Source organism: Fusarium pseudograminearum, chromosome 4, assembly GCF_000303195.2.
Source record: "Fusarium pseudograminearum CS3096 chromosome 4, whole genome shotgun sequence".
Lineage (NCBI taxonomy): Eukaryota > Fungi > Ascomycota > Sordariomycetes > Hypocreales > Nectriaceae > Fusarium > Fusarium pseudograminearum.
The window spans coordinates 6,485,546-6,499,608 of NC_031954.1; the positions used below are offsets into that span (position 1 = coordinate 6,485,546).

The window sequence follows — 14,063 nt, forward strand, 5'->3', positions numbered from 1 at the left end:
ACTGCTATTGAGAGGGCGAACGATGCACTGCGATACATCGCTAGACAAGATAGTAAATCAGTTGATTTCTTGCCTTTTGGACCTGATCAAAAGGGGATCATGAGCAGCGATGGAATACACCTGACCAGCGATGGATACCGAAAGTGGTATAACTTTTTACAGGGCGACATCAACAATCGTTAGACGAGGAGTGGAAGAAAGTATGAGCGACCAAGGCTTTCGAATAACACATTGGGATCGGGAATAAGAGTCATCGATCGAGTTAACAGTCAGAGCGTTGTACAAGTTTGTTGTATCTCTATAGCGCCACTAAATTTGTGAAATGAAAAAATCAAGGTTGAAAAGCTATGATGGATAGTATCCCACTGTGTGTACGTATATCAATGTAATGGTGACTGTGTTTGTAGTCTATTCAAGTTCCCCAACGTCGGACAACAAAGGGATACTTATCAGGTGGATTAACTCTTGTCACTGATGCAACTGTTGGTTGAAAATCATCATAACATTGCGCTATCTACTTTGCGTTTTGCATATTGCGCTTAGAGGCCCCAACCAAACACCAGAATGGTTTCATTTATGTTCTTTTCCCAAACATCAGTCTATGCGCTTACAACTCGTCGTGGATGTTGTCATCCTGCTCACCACCGGCGCCACCAGCACCCTGGTACATCTTGGAGGTAATGGGGTAAGCGACGTTGGACAGCTTCTCCTTCTGCTCCTCAAAGTCCTCAGCGGTAGCGTCAGCGCCGTGCTCCTCGAGCCACTCGTTGGTCTCCTTGACAGCGTCGAGAAGCTGGGATTTATTAGCATGTGCTTTACTTTTGTTGTTGCGAGTAGTGTGTGAACTTACAGTCTCCTTGTCCTCCTCGTCAATCTTGCCACCAAGACCCTCCTCATCGTTGACCTGGTTCTTGAGGGAGAAAGCGTAGTTCTCAAGGCCGTTTCGGGCCTCAATGCGCTCACGGGTAGCCTTATCCTCCTCGGCGTACTTCTCAGCCTCGGCGACCATGCGCTCGATCTCCTCAGGAGTGAGACGGCCCTTGTCGTTGGTAATGGTGATAGACTCCTGCTTGCCAGTGCCCTTGTCGTGGGCAGAGACCTTGAGGATACCGTTGGCGTCGAGCTCGAAAGAGACCTCGATCTGAGGGACACCACGAGGGGCAGGGGGGATACCGGTAAGCTCAAACTTTCCGAGGATGTTGTTATCCTTGGTAAGAGATCGCTCACCCTCGAAGACCTGGATGAGAACCACGGGCTGGTTGTCGGCAGCAGTGGAGAAGATCTGGCTCTTGCGGGTAGGGATAGCGGTGTTGCGGGGAATCAGCTTGGTCATGACACCACCAGTGGTCTCAATACCGAGGGTAAGAGGGTTGACATCCATGAGGACGACACCGGAAGTACCCTCCTCACCAGACAGAACACCGGCCTGAACAGCGGCACCGAAAGCGACAGCCTCATCGGGGTTGATACCCTTGGAAGCCTTCTTGTTGAAGAAGTCCTCAATAAGCTGCTGAACCTTGGGGATACGGGTAGAACCACCGACAAGGACGATGTCGTCAATCTCGGACTTCTTGAGCTTAGCATCCTTGAGAACCTGCTCAACAGGCTTCATGGTCTTCTTGAAGAGGTCGATGTTGAGCTCCTCGAACTTGGCCTGGGTAAGGGTCTCGGAGAAATCCTTGCCGGCGTGGAAAGCCTCGATCTCAATACGGGTGCTCTTCTGAGAAGAAAGAGTACGCTTGGCCTTCTCTGCCTCGCGCTTGAGCTTACCCATGGCCTTGAGGTCCTTGGTGATGTCGACGTTGTTCTTCTGGTTGTACTGCTTGGCGAAGTAGTTGATGACACGCTGATCGAAATCCTCACCACCAAGGTGGGTGTCACCAGCGGTAGCGAGAACCTCGAAGATGCCATCGTCAATGGAGAGCAGAGAAACATCGAAGGTACCACCACCGAGATCGTAGACAATGATCTGGCGCTCGCCATCGTTCTTGTCAAGACCGTAAGCGATAGCGGCGGCGGTGGGCTCGTTGACAATTCGGAGGACATTGAGACCGGCAATGATACCGGCGTCCTTGGTGGCCTGTCGCTGGTTGTCCTGTGAAAGGGTTAGCTGGCTGGTAGGTTTGCGGGGCTGAGCTGTTGGAACTTACGTTGAAGTAGGCGGGGACGGTAACAACGGCGTGGGTAACCTTCTTACCGAGGTAGCCCTCAGCGACCTCCTTCATCTTTCCGAGAACCATAGCAGAAATCTCCTCAGGAGTGAACTGCTTCTTGGCACCATCGACCTCAACCTGGACGACGGGACGGTCATCACGGTTGACAACCTTGAAGGGGAAGTGCTTGATATCGCCCTGGAGGGTCTTCTCGGAGTACTTGCGTCCAATGAGACGCCTGAAGAGTAAATGTTAGCAATTGTTCGAGCTGCAGAGAAATCAGGAGGAGTGCATACTTGATATCGTAGATGGTGTTGGTGGGGTTAGCGGCGGCCTGGTTCTTGGCGGCATCTCCAACGAGACGCTCATCCTCGGTGAAGGCGACGTAGGAAGGAGTAATTCGGTTACCCTGATCGTTGACGAGAATCTCGACCTTGCCCTTCTGCATCACACCGACACAGCTGTAAGTAGTTCCCAAATCCTGCGCGAGTCGGTTAGCGGGGTCAAGTCATGATGGGAGGAATTGAGGGAAGCGTACAATACCAATGACAGTGCCGTAGCTGTCGACGTCGTCGGCCTGGACAGTCTGGACGAAAGCCAGAGGAGAGAAGAGGAGGGCGATCCAACAAAGGAGTCCCAGGCCAAGGGCCATTGAGCTCCTTGAACGAGCCATGATGAGCTCTCTGTATATGGTAGTTGCTTTACTGATTGGAAGTGCAACAAGACTTGTTAACAGAAAAGAAAAACAAATCAATCTATGATATGAAGCAAAGGCTGTCTCTTGCCTTGCACACAGATTTTATGAATTGTTTGAGAGAAGGGGGTATCTTTGAATGTTGGAGGAAGCGGGTTTGAGAAGAGGAAAGGCCGCCAACTTATTAAGTAAGGCGCTGTCCGGCTGTCGTGTCTCCAAAAAAAAGTTGAGGTGTCCAAATGGCACAAAAGGCCAGATTTCACATCATTCGCAGCCCCACGTGACAGGGGTCCCTTCACTGGGTTGTGGGGCTGTGGCACTGTATGTGCCGCCTTTTGTAGGTCATTCTGCCTATAAATTTAGTGGATGAGGTACCTTTGGACAGTGCTTGTAGGACAAGGCTGTTGAACCCCTGGCACACTTAAACTGTGAACGCCTCAATCACAGGGGTTATCTACAGCGCCACCTTGATTCAGTGATGAAAGAACATGTTGGAATATACGAAAGATCGCGATGCCTCGTTCTATGGCTTTCTATAAACAGTGACTCACATCAGCTTCTGCTTGCAATGACATGCAATATGCAATTGTGACAGAGGCAAAAGGAATGCATACTGTTCCATCGGAAAATATCCATTACAAACAGAGACTTGGCCTCTTTCTCTCAACTCTAGATTCGAGAATATTCCCACCGTTCATCACTCAGTGGGTCTTTTTCGGAGCCTAGCTACCGAAGGTGTCCTTTTTGGTGATTGTAATAGAGGATCCTCATATCCCTTAATATCGTATATTACATACAAGCTCAGACATAAGTTCCCTGGAATCGACAGAATGGCTGGTAGTTCAGACTAAGTTGAGGTTTCATGATGGCCACGTTGAAGTTTATCCCGAACTGAAGATTCCTTGGATTGTGGTTGGTCAACGTTGAATTGGGGCCCACTCTAGCTACCCTAGAACAAGAACACGATACGAAAAACAGGAACACAACTCTAAACTGAGACAGCATAAGGTTAACCCGGAACTGTATATGATATTAAACAGCTTCATCCCTCACTCTGGCTAAGATTCATAATACTATAGACTTCATGCAGACTCTGTAACAAGATTACTTCCTGGACTTCATCACACCATGACTCCAAGTCGCAGAGTAAGGGATGAAGTCTTTGTACTCTTCGCCTACGCTCCCTAAACCCAAACAGAACAAACAACCATTCTAACAAATCCAATCTACATAAGTTGCTTCCCCAATTCGGCAGGGATTCTATAAAGGTCTCCTGTCGTGTCATCTTGAAGCCAATGTTGATCTGGAAGTATGGTGATGTCCTTGATTGGTTGGATCATGGTTCGATGCTCATGGTGATGAATCGACAGTGTGCGCTTCGGTTCGTAGATGGTATGTATGTGGGGTTTTACAACTTCTTGGACGACTGGTTCTTGGTTGTGAATTGTTCGGTCAAAGTCCAGACTGTCTTGTAGGTGGAAGTTGGCTTCACCGTCTGTGCCGGCTTGGACCTCCTTATTGATGCGATCGAACTCGGCGTCTCGAGGATAGATAGCTTCCAAGTTGTGTTTGATGCTGGCCTCTTGGCTGGTGTTGGAATGTAGGTTAACATCAGACTCTTGAGATAAGGGCTTGATATGTGTTGATGCTTTCTCAGGACCATCTTGCCCGATTGCAAGCCGTGAGGGCTTCGCCTGCACAGGACCGGCCTCTTCGACGTATTCAAAAGGCGTCAGAGGGGCAATGTCTATCTCAGGGAGCTCCGTATCTTGCTGCGAGACAGCTAGACGAGAAAGCCTTCTTTCGAGTTCAGCCGCGTCAGGCGAGTTGGCTGGCCTCGTGCTTTGGTCTGTTGTACGATTCGCCTTTTCTTGTTTCGGTTGATAGTGGTGAGCAGCTTGGCTCGAAGAACCTTCGAAATAATCGTTGCCTTGGGCATTGCCATCAGTGCTTTGATCATCGGAGTCATCCGATTTGATACCGGGACGTTGACGTTCTAATCTGGGAGTTTTGGGCTCTAAATCTGCATCCAATGGTTGGACAGCCGGGTGAGCTTGATAGCCATTGGTGCTTTCGGGTGCCTGTGTTTGATGGAGAACATGGCAATTCTTTGGTTCTGTCTTTGAGCTTCGGCTCAAGAGACTCAATGACTTCCGATGGCCTGGATGTGACTTCCTACTCGAAGAATTCAGGCTGCTCCTGTTGTTGGAAGAGTGGGAGTCTGCGCCCTCAGGCGTGTCTTTTGCTTCATCTTTGTTTCTATGGAGCAGGCGTGAAGCTCGCTTCTTGATGGCATCCTTGAGACGGCCCGCCATGAGAGCCGGGTACACGTGTAAGTGGAAAGAAAGTGCTCGACGATAACAGGATCAGGGAAAGGGAATATGCAAAACAAGGAAGAGATCAACTCAAGTTAGGGAGAATTATTTGTGTATTAGTGATATTACAGAATGATACAGACTATTGATAGGGTAGTTTGCCACGCAAGGGCGAATTGTGTTGGCTGATTGCCTAGTTGGAGAAGAGCTCAGGTCTCGGATTTCTGAGGCCATCCATCACAGATCAGGCCAGATCAGATCAGACCAGGCCCAGCCCGTTCCAACCAAAGTTGGCTCAACTCTATTCGATCCAGAAGTACCTCATGGCATCATCGTTGGGCTCGGTACATACGCATATTTACATCATCTCCCCCACAGGGTTTCAGAAAGGTTGCTGGAGACATGGAAGACGAAATTATTAAGTCAGTTTATGCTTTTTAGGCCATATGCTTAGGCCATTTATTTTTGTATCCTGAAGCCTAGAGGTCAACATTTCTGTTACCCACTAGCTCCGCGTATTGCTGCAATCGATCAGCGATGTTTACAGCAAGTCTAGATCATGCTCCGGGGATCAACGGCGAGGATCATGGTGGAAGTTTGCGTGTCCGAAGCTCTCTATGACGCCCTTGATCGGAGCTAGAGCCGCTAGTAGATGCTTAGCTATGCTAATCTGAGAGCTAGTCTCAGCCTCCAGCCCACAACACGTTCATCACTGCCTCTTTTCCCATGTCATGCTATATCCGAACGGAGACATTACGGACGAAGGAATCCCCAGAAACGAATACTGCTTGCGGATCAAGCTCTCTACGGGGGCAACCGTGCATATGCTTGACCCGCCGACTTGGGTGGGTGACACAAGGCCTTGTCACACCGGAGCAGCTGTCCCGCCAGCAATCACCGATCGTGACATTGATAATCCCTGAACTCAGCTGAACGGGATGAAAGCTGGAGGTTGACGTGTGCAATGCAATCGGCCATAAGAGCGGAACAAGATCAAGATGCATGTCGAATGAAGATCGCGGGATGACATGGAAGGCTTGAAAGATAATCATCGTCATCATTGCAGTCACAATTACCATGTGGTGGTCCACAAACTAACGTTGGAAGCCGGACCTCCCTTTGGAACTCGCCGTTTGGCTGAGACCTTTGGACTCTGAATTGGTTTGATGACGTCCATGAATGATGAAGCGGCTAAAGATACATTCGGAAACTGTACGTCGTATGCTGTTTTCGAGTATATAAGATTAAATGCACCTCGAGCTGTTCGTACGTTCTTCTCATTATCATCACCAACTCAACCACACCATCAACAGACACTTTCCAACTCTACATCCAACACTCTTCAAACCTACATCCAATATAACAAAATCCAATCAACTACAATGGAGAAAGCAAAGTCTGCTGTTTCTAGCTTCCTTTCCAATGATGGAAAACACAAAACCACGGTCAGCGAATCCTTGAACCCTCACGTCACGCAGGAGGCAGTGAAACCCCATCAGCATGAGCAAGTGACCACTGCTCTCGATAAGGAGGTACATCAGGATCACCACCATACGACAGTTCAGCCTCTGAAGCACAGAGAAGTACTGTAAGTGCCACCCTGCTAAGCTCTTAGCCCCTGGACCCTAGTCCCCAGAACAAAAGGAAACTTGAGTCTGTCAACATGCGAGACGAGATTGTTTCGTTGCTTTATGCAGGATTCGAACAATGTTGTTCTGTCTCTTTGTACTTGGAATTCTCTGTGCATGCTAACACAACTGAAGTCCTGAACAGCACCATCATAACCTCGCTCCTGTCCAGCACAAGGAATTTCACCACGGAAATGAGCAGGACACTCGAGCAACTCTCGACAGAGAGGCTGCTAAATACCGAGACACAACCGAGACGCATGCTACAACCCACTCTACCGAAACTGCCCCTACAGTTACCGGCGAACGAAGTGAGTATACCCTCAAGTCAAACAATATCAACAACAGCTAACAACACAAGTTCACCACCATGTTCATGAGCACGTTCAACCTGTAATCCAAAAAGAAACTGTGCAGGGTCATGTTGTCCATACTACAATTCCGATCCATGAGAGACATGAAGCAGCTCCCATTCATCATGGAACCTCCACTCTCCCTACTAAGACTCTGGATGAGTTCACCTCTGAACGTGGAGGTCTTGGTGAGCGGGCCGCTCAAAAGCTTACCGAGTTCGAGGGATGCCCCAAGCCTTACCGACAAGAGCTTCAGAATGAGCAGCTTCAGGGTGATAAGAACATGCACCTCCATGGTCACGGTGATAAGTACGGAGAGAACCAGGCTCACTCTGGCCGTGAGGGCCATGGCATTGGCCACACTGCAGAGGGTCTTGCTGCTGGCGGCATGGCCGGAGCTGGTGCTACTGCTGCTTCTCGCAAGCAGCGCCATGGTCTCGGTCACAAGGATCGTCGAGGCTCCGGCTCCAGCAGCAGCTCAATGAGCTCTAGCGACGAGGAGTCTCGTGGTCTGGGCAAGTCTTCTAAGCACAAGAATCGAGGTCTCGGTAGCTCTGCCGGCACTGGAGTTGGAGCTGGTGCTGCCGCCGCTGCTGCAGGCGCCGCTCACAACCAGCATCAGAGCCGCGAGGGTGGAATTCCCGATACTACTGGAGTCGGTTCAGGCATGGGATCTACTGGTATGATGGGCAACACTAGCACCATGGGTGCCAAGGGTGGGAACATCGGAAACCCCAACACTGCCGGGCTCAACAAGCCCCATGGCGGCGAGTATGACTCTGTCAAGACTGGAGGTCTTCACAATGACCCCCTCAAGAGCAACTCTCCTCACGTAAGTTTACTCTGAACACTGTCATTATATGAAACTAACCATTCATAGGCTCGTGGTGACTCAGGCGTTGGAATGGAGCAGAAGAAGCCCTCTCTCCTCGACCGTCTCAATCCCATGAAGGATGCCGATGGCGATGGCAAGAAGGGACTTATGGATTAGGGGGCATATTGACCCCGGATTAATACTTCATGTATGATTAGTGATATAATATGCGATACATGACGCGAGTTAAGCTTGTTATTTAATTTTAGCATTTACCTAACCCGGTCCTCTTTGCATTATGACACATTGATTACACTGCGTGATGTGACCATTCTGCTTCCCATCATGTCGGAGAAAGTATATCAATTGCGTGTGGAGTCATACCTCCTCTAACGCTGAGAAACCTTGGTAGACAATGTCTTGCAAAAGTGCCCGAAATGAAATAGTTTTTAAGGGGGTGCTGTAAATATGCGTTGTGATTCGAGCTTAATGATGATGGCATGCGGCTCATCTGGATCGATTGGAACTAGGCCGAACCAAGTTCAGCTTCGACTTGTTAGATAGTCCAGGCGGAAATCTCCCAAAGAAGTTATGTTAGACGCTGTTCCGGACTATGATAGGAGAATCATTCAATCCAAAAAGAAACATGAGCTTAAAACCGAAAACTAGTACTCCATCAATAGAAGGATGTAACATAGACGACTTTGGGTCGTCCTCAGGAAATTATATGGTCCAATGGTCGCCAGTGTCGCCTAGAAGACACAGAATGCAACTTGGTTGATGGATGCCTGACTGCTTGAGAATAGACTTATATTTTCCGGAGGTGGATTGTTCCTACTTCACCAAAGTTGAAGGCGGCGATGTTAAAAGGGGAAAGAACCATGCTGAGGTTTTCCACCTCGTCACGACTCACAAGGCTCTCGAAAGCTTTTGCCTTGTTATCGGTCTGTTGGCGTATGTCGGTGTCGAGGCCAGGGACTTCCGTAATTCAGGAAACACCTGATTTGAGGAATACCTATATATATTAGTTTAACTTACAAGCTGTTATAACAAATTACTCAGTGTGGTGCAATGGTAGCATACTCCGTTACGGGTCTCCGTTGGAGCCCGTGTTCCATATGCTGTTGTTGTTGGACGGAGAGATGTAGGTTCGATTCCTATCGCTGAGAAATCTTTTTTTGAATATTTCTTTATTCTTTCTTCCTTTTTCTTCCAGTTATCTACTACGACCTACCTACCTACCTATCTATCTATTAGACGCAGACGAGGGCCTCTATCGCTTCAATGTCAATCTATCCATAGTACCCCTTTGCCTTACAGAAGCTATTTATCAGTGGTTGTGGATAGATCTCGTGTATGGCTCGGTCACTAGGGTGCAGCGAACTGTGCTCACCGATGGATCAAAATTGTTAAAACAAATTACTCAGTGTATGATCTCAGTCAGGGTGACGGATATGTCAGTCAAGACACCCAGATTTGTGGAGTTTCTAGTCCCTCGCAATCGAACTCAGACCTCGACGCTGCCTCCTTACCCCTAAATCTCGATAAAGTCGGCAAGGAAGTCGAACGCGGCTTTGATCTGGTCCCAGCTCCTCTTGGAGTGCGTGACAGGGTCGACTTGGCAGAAGGAGTTGCGGCAGTCGACGAACAGAGGACTTTTTCCGATGAGGAAGACGGCAACTACGTTAACCGATTTGGGCCAGATGGCGTGACTTCGGCTCTTGAGTTCATCAAGGCCTGTCTATCGTCTGCGTACCCAGCTGCGCTTGGCAAGAGGCCAATTCGAGCTTTGCCGCAACTCCGCCTATAAAGACGTTGCTTGCACCTACGGCCCGGAAAGTGACGTCGAGCTCCCTTGCCATCGTCTCGGCCATGTCTTGGAAGAGTTTATCCGGGCCAAGTTTCCGTCGGTCAAGCCCTCAAAGCCCGATGGAGAGCATGGCACATTGTCCCATCACCACGGGGGCCAGCTGTTTCTCATCGCCAGAAAGCAGGCAAGGGCGGAGAGTGTTGCCCCAGACAGAACAAAGGTTGGCACGGCTCATGTTGCCAGCCTCGTCGATAGCGACGCCACGGGCCTTGAGCTTCCAGCTGTACAGTATCTTCTACCCAGTAGCCAACTTGAGATTTCAGTGTTTCGCGCCATTTCTGATGCTATAAGAGTTCTTGTAGTATGTCCTCTTGGGCAGCGGCGGCAAGCAAAGGCTTCAGTACTTGTGTTGGTCGTAGTGCGGGCACACAGGTTGTCGACCGCAACATGCGTTGGCCCGGAGCCAAGAACACGACCGACGCTGGCTGCCCTCAGGGTACTCGAGGATGCGAGCCGCCCACGTTTCGTCGCCCTTGGCGCCGTGGAGCACAAGGTCGAACGAAAAGCCCTTGCTGAGGCGCGCCCAAGCCTTCTCGAAGTGGTCGAAGAAACCCTTACCCATGGATACGACGACATAGTACCGTATCGACTGCTTGAACGTTGTTGGCTTCTTGACAAAGTACGCTGAGCGCTGTACCCCTTCCATCTCAGTAACATCTCGCTTGAGTTACATGATGTCCTGGACGACACTCTGGGTGATGGAAGTCACATGAGAATGAGGCCTTGATCATTGACGGCTTGTGCAACGCTCTCATCAGCAGCAGCGGCAACAACACCAGCATCAACAAGGACCTCTGGCTCATCGTCGTCATCAATGGGAGCATACTCGTCGTCTGATCCATCGAGGCGTGGCTTCTTGGGATTGACGGGACGAGAACCAAATACGTCCGAGAGAAGAACAGGTGCAGCCTTTCGCTTGACAGAGCCCCTTCCGTCCCCGCCCACGACAACGCACTTGAGGAAGGAGCAGCTGCCTACCGCGACAACTCTCCATAGCGGCCATCCATACCTGCTCACATTATGTTGCATTTACCTGGAATTGGCCAGCAAGACAAACACTTGTGTGGAGGGATCAATCGGGGATATCTCTGCACCATCTGGTTGCTGACTAGGGATGGCCTTGTTACAATTGAGAGCATAAAGGCAAGCTTGCTTTGATAGGTCTTGCCAATAGAGACGTCTCTCTGCACTTTTGCAATTGAGTTCGTTGTCCCCTTTTACACAAAGTCGTCAGACGTTCTATCCAAGTCACATTGTAAACTTGGACAAATACTTTTTCGAGTGTCTAAAACGCAAGAACACAATTAAAGCTATGATAACCTGCGACGGAGTTATGCCTTGGTCCCATCGTTTTGTCGGTACTCACCTACGCCGATGTTAACCACTATCGAGGCAAGTTTACTGCCTTTGAGGCTTCCTGTAATGATGTGTGGGGACCCTGAAGGGCGGAAACACAATATGCAGCAAAATAAGACTTGGCAGATCACTATTGTATCTTCCCAGCTCCTCTTTCTTCCTCAATATCATCGACTTCCACCATAATCAAGCAAATCTGACTCATTTAATCTCGGACTATTTGAAAGAAGGTGACTGGATAGACGTCGAAATGCTTCGCATTAACCAGTCCGATCTCAACACCCAGCGCATGCTTTGATGGCTGTCAGCTCTGTCAAAGGAGGCGACCTCCCGCTGTATCTTCACATCGTCAGCCGTATTTTACGCGACATGCGCATGAAGCAACAGGCGAGCGGCCCATCCCGGGACTCGCTACCTCGTTCTACGTCCTCTTCAACGAGCGACGAACCCCATTCAAAGCCTGGCCCTATCCCAGAACTTGCTACCTCGTTCCACATCCTCTTCAATGAGCGACGAACACCATTCAAAGCCTGGCCCATTGCTCCTATCCCGGCCGCGAGGGGATGAGACGTTGGACGCTGTTAGGGCAAATGGGGGCGTTTGACATCCGAAGTTCTGTCCCCCTCCCCTAGCCCGGGACTTGCTACTTCATTCCACATCCTACGGCTAGTTCTTATGGTAGTCCCACAGCCGTCAGAAGAACTCGTTTTTCCTAGCCTCGATGATAACTTTCACATCGATTTTGAAAGCAGAATTCAATTAAAGCGATACCTTAGAGATAAGGGGGGGCGTCTAATGTCTGAATTTCTATCCCCCCTCCCCCCCCTAGCCCGGGACTCGCTACTTCATTCTACATCCTACGGTTAGTTCTTGACTTACAGCCATCAGAAGATCTCGTTTTTCCTAGCCCTGATGACAACTTTCACATCGATGGCAACTTTCATATCAATTTCGAAAGCAGAATTCAGCCAAAGCGACGCCTCGGAGACAAAAGCAAGAGCCCAATCCTTTTCTCAGTTGATCTCAACAAAACAGTCGCGATGCAGCCGATCATTACTAAGGCCTCTGGGAAGGAGAAACCTGATATTTTCAACTAAAACGACGCCAGGGTTGCATGAAAGGGCGCTGCAAGAAGAGGAAGTAGGGTGGCCAAAAGATCTGAGTAATGACTTGAGAATGCTTACCAGTATCGGGACATTGTGAACACTGGGTCAGGATGGGAGAGTTATTAGTGCCAAAGTATGTGTGGGTGCTGCATGTAATTCTGATCATATGAACTGGCCAACGGCCATTGGCACAAGTGAATAGCAATTGTATTGCTGTTACTATACGCGAGTATAGGGATAAGTCGTACAATGTCCTCGTCTACCACCAGCATTGCTCGAGATACAAGAGACCGACCCATGCGAAAGTCGGCGAACGCTTATACGCGGAGAGAGTCGCCTACTATCTCAAGAGATGGAACGGTATCAAAGCCAAGCGGATAAGGTAGCTATCAACAAGCATGACCTTCACCAGTCTCGGGTTAAACCCAATGCCTTATTTAGTGGTTATAGCGTTGCTTATAATTTAGCGAGCTGTTAATCACTCTCATCTACATTTCTAACTCTACTCTTAGGAACATGGCCACCAATATGACCGATCTAGCACCAAAGTCATCCATGTACCCGGAACTATATGAATCACGACGACCAAAATGATAGATTCAGCGCCAAATTCCTCCATACCTCGATCTCCGTGAATCACACCTCGGCGACTAATAGGTATGGCTGATTCAGCGCCACAGTCCTCTATGTATCGAGGGTTGAAGCTGTTGTTCCTAGTGCTGGATCCAAGGAGCTCGATGGTGATGTGGTGGAGGGTTGAAGCTATCGTTCCTAGTGCTGGATCTCTCTTTAAGCAACGGTCCTGGCCACTGTCTCTTTGAGCAATGCTCCTGGCCACCGTCTCTGGCCACTATCTCTTTAAGCAATTGCCTAAAGCTATCAAGTCTTGTAGGCTGGAATCAACTACTTCTCTAAGAAAAAGACTGCTCCGGCCCACATAGAACAATTGCTCGCCGACGCTACTTAGGTATACAATTGTTCATCTTGACTTGACCCTTCCAGGCAGGCTCAAGACGAACACCGCCAGCACGATTCCTCACACAACGATGGTACGGACGTCAAGTCCAAATCACTACCCATGGGTGCAATGTAGGAATAGCTCTGATCGGATAAAGACATAGGGGGATTGCGCGGGCGACAGCTTAGCACATAAAATATTCTATAAATCTCGTCATAAGCAATGCGTAAAGTTGCCGGGTATTATACGTACGCAGATGTGAATCGTATTACAAGACGCAGATGACGGCGGTGTTGCACTTGCATGTATGGAAACAACAACTCGTCTGCTTGGTAATTCATCTTAACGTTATCTTCTGAGCGTCCCTTGTGGTTTTCTCCCCTGAGGTCTCTATCAACTGCTAGACAACTATTTTGGCCTTTGAGGCAATTGGATTTTTGACTGTTATCCATGGGCCGTCCTGGTGGCTCGTTTGTGACAGCTCTTTCAGGCCCATCTGCGTAGAAGATGTTGAGTTAACATCAAATGAACATCTTTACGGTTACAACACAATATGACATGGAGTCTATTCTTCTTTAGAAGACGTTGAGTCAACATCGACTAAGACGATGAACATTACGGTTATAACACAATATTTCATAGTGTGTTTATTCTGCTTTGAGTTGCAGATAAAACTCAAGATAGTTACCATTCAAGTATAAGTTTGTAATAGGCAGTGCCAATGCTATTAAAGCCTCTGGAGTATGGCTTTTCACAAGGAATTTAATGTGTATAACCAAAGCGTATTAACATGTAACAAGGAGTTCCAGCCATTTA

The 14,063-nt window shown here is 48.9% G+C and overlaps 4 protein-coding genes across 4 annotated transcripts, besides 2 other annotated features; 1 reads left to right on the forward strand and 3 right to left on the reverse strand.

Moving 5' to 3' along the window:
- Positions 1-607: 607 nt before the first annotated feature.
- Positions 608-2,826, reverse strand: FPSE_10499 (uncharacterized protein; the record flags this gene model as incomplete). The annotated part of the gene is made up of 5 exons (XM_009263616.1): positions 608-793; positions 851-2,095; positions 2,151-2,391; positions 2,450-2,634; positions 2,692-2,826. The coding sequence occupies 5 exons, from the start codon at positions 2,824-2,826 to the stop codon at positions 608-610; spliced, it is 1,992 nt and encodes a 663-aa protein (XP_009261891.1).
- A 1,247-nt stretch (positions 2,827-4,073) lies between these two features.
- FPSE_10500 (uncharacterized protein) lies at positions 4,074-5,162 on the reverse strand (the record flags this gene model as incomplete). Its single annotated transcript, XM_009263617.1, has 1 exon — positions 4,074-5,162. One exon carries the CDS (start codon positions 5,160-5,162, stop codon positions 4,074-4,076), a length of 1,089 nt encoding a protein of 362 aa, XP_009261892.1.
- Positions 5,163-5,402: 240 nt separating this feature from the next.
- Positions 5,403-5,430: a microsatellite.
- A 1,114-nt stretch (positions 5,431-6,544) lies between these two features.
- FPSE_10501 (uncharacterized protein) lies at positions 6,545-8,134 on the forward strand (the record flags this gene model as incomplete). The annotated part of the gene is made up of 4 exons (XM_009263618.1): positions 6,545-6,750; positions 6,926-7,101; positions 7,152-7,975; positions 8,024-8,134. 4 exons carry the CDS (start codon positions 6,545-6,547, stop codon positions 8,132-8,134), a joined length of 1,317 nt encoding a protein of 438 aa, XP_009261893.1.
- A 1,051-nt stretch (positions 8,135-9,185) lies between these two features.
- Positions 9,186-9,210: a microsatellite.
- Positions 9,211-9,491: 281 nt separating this feature from the next.
- Positions 9,492-10,473, reverse strand: FPSE_10502 (uncharacterized protein; the record flags this gene model as incomplete). The annotated part of the gene is made up of 2 exons (XM_009263619.1): positions 9,492-9,694; positions 10,248-10,473. 2 exons carry the CDS (start codon positions 10,471-10,473, stop codon positions 9,492-9,494), a joined length of 429 nt encoding a protein of 142 aa, XP_009261894.1.
- Between the last annotated feature and the right edge of the window lie 3,590 nt (positions 10,474-14,063).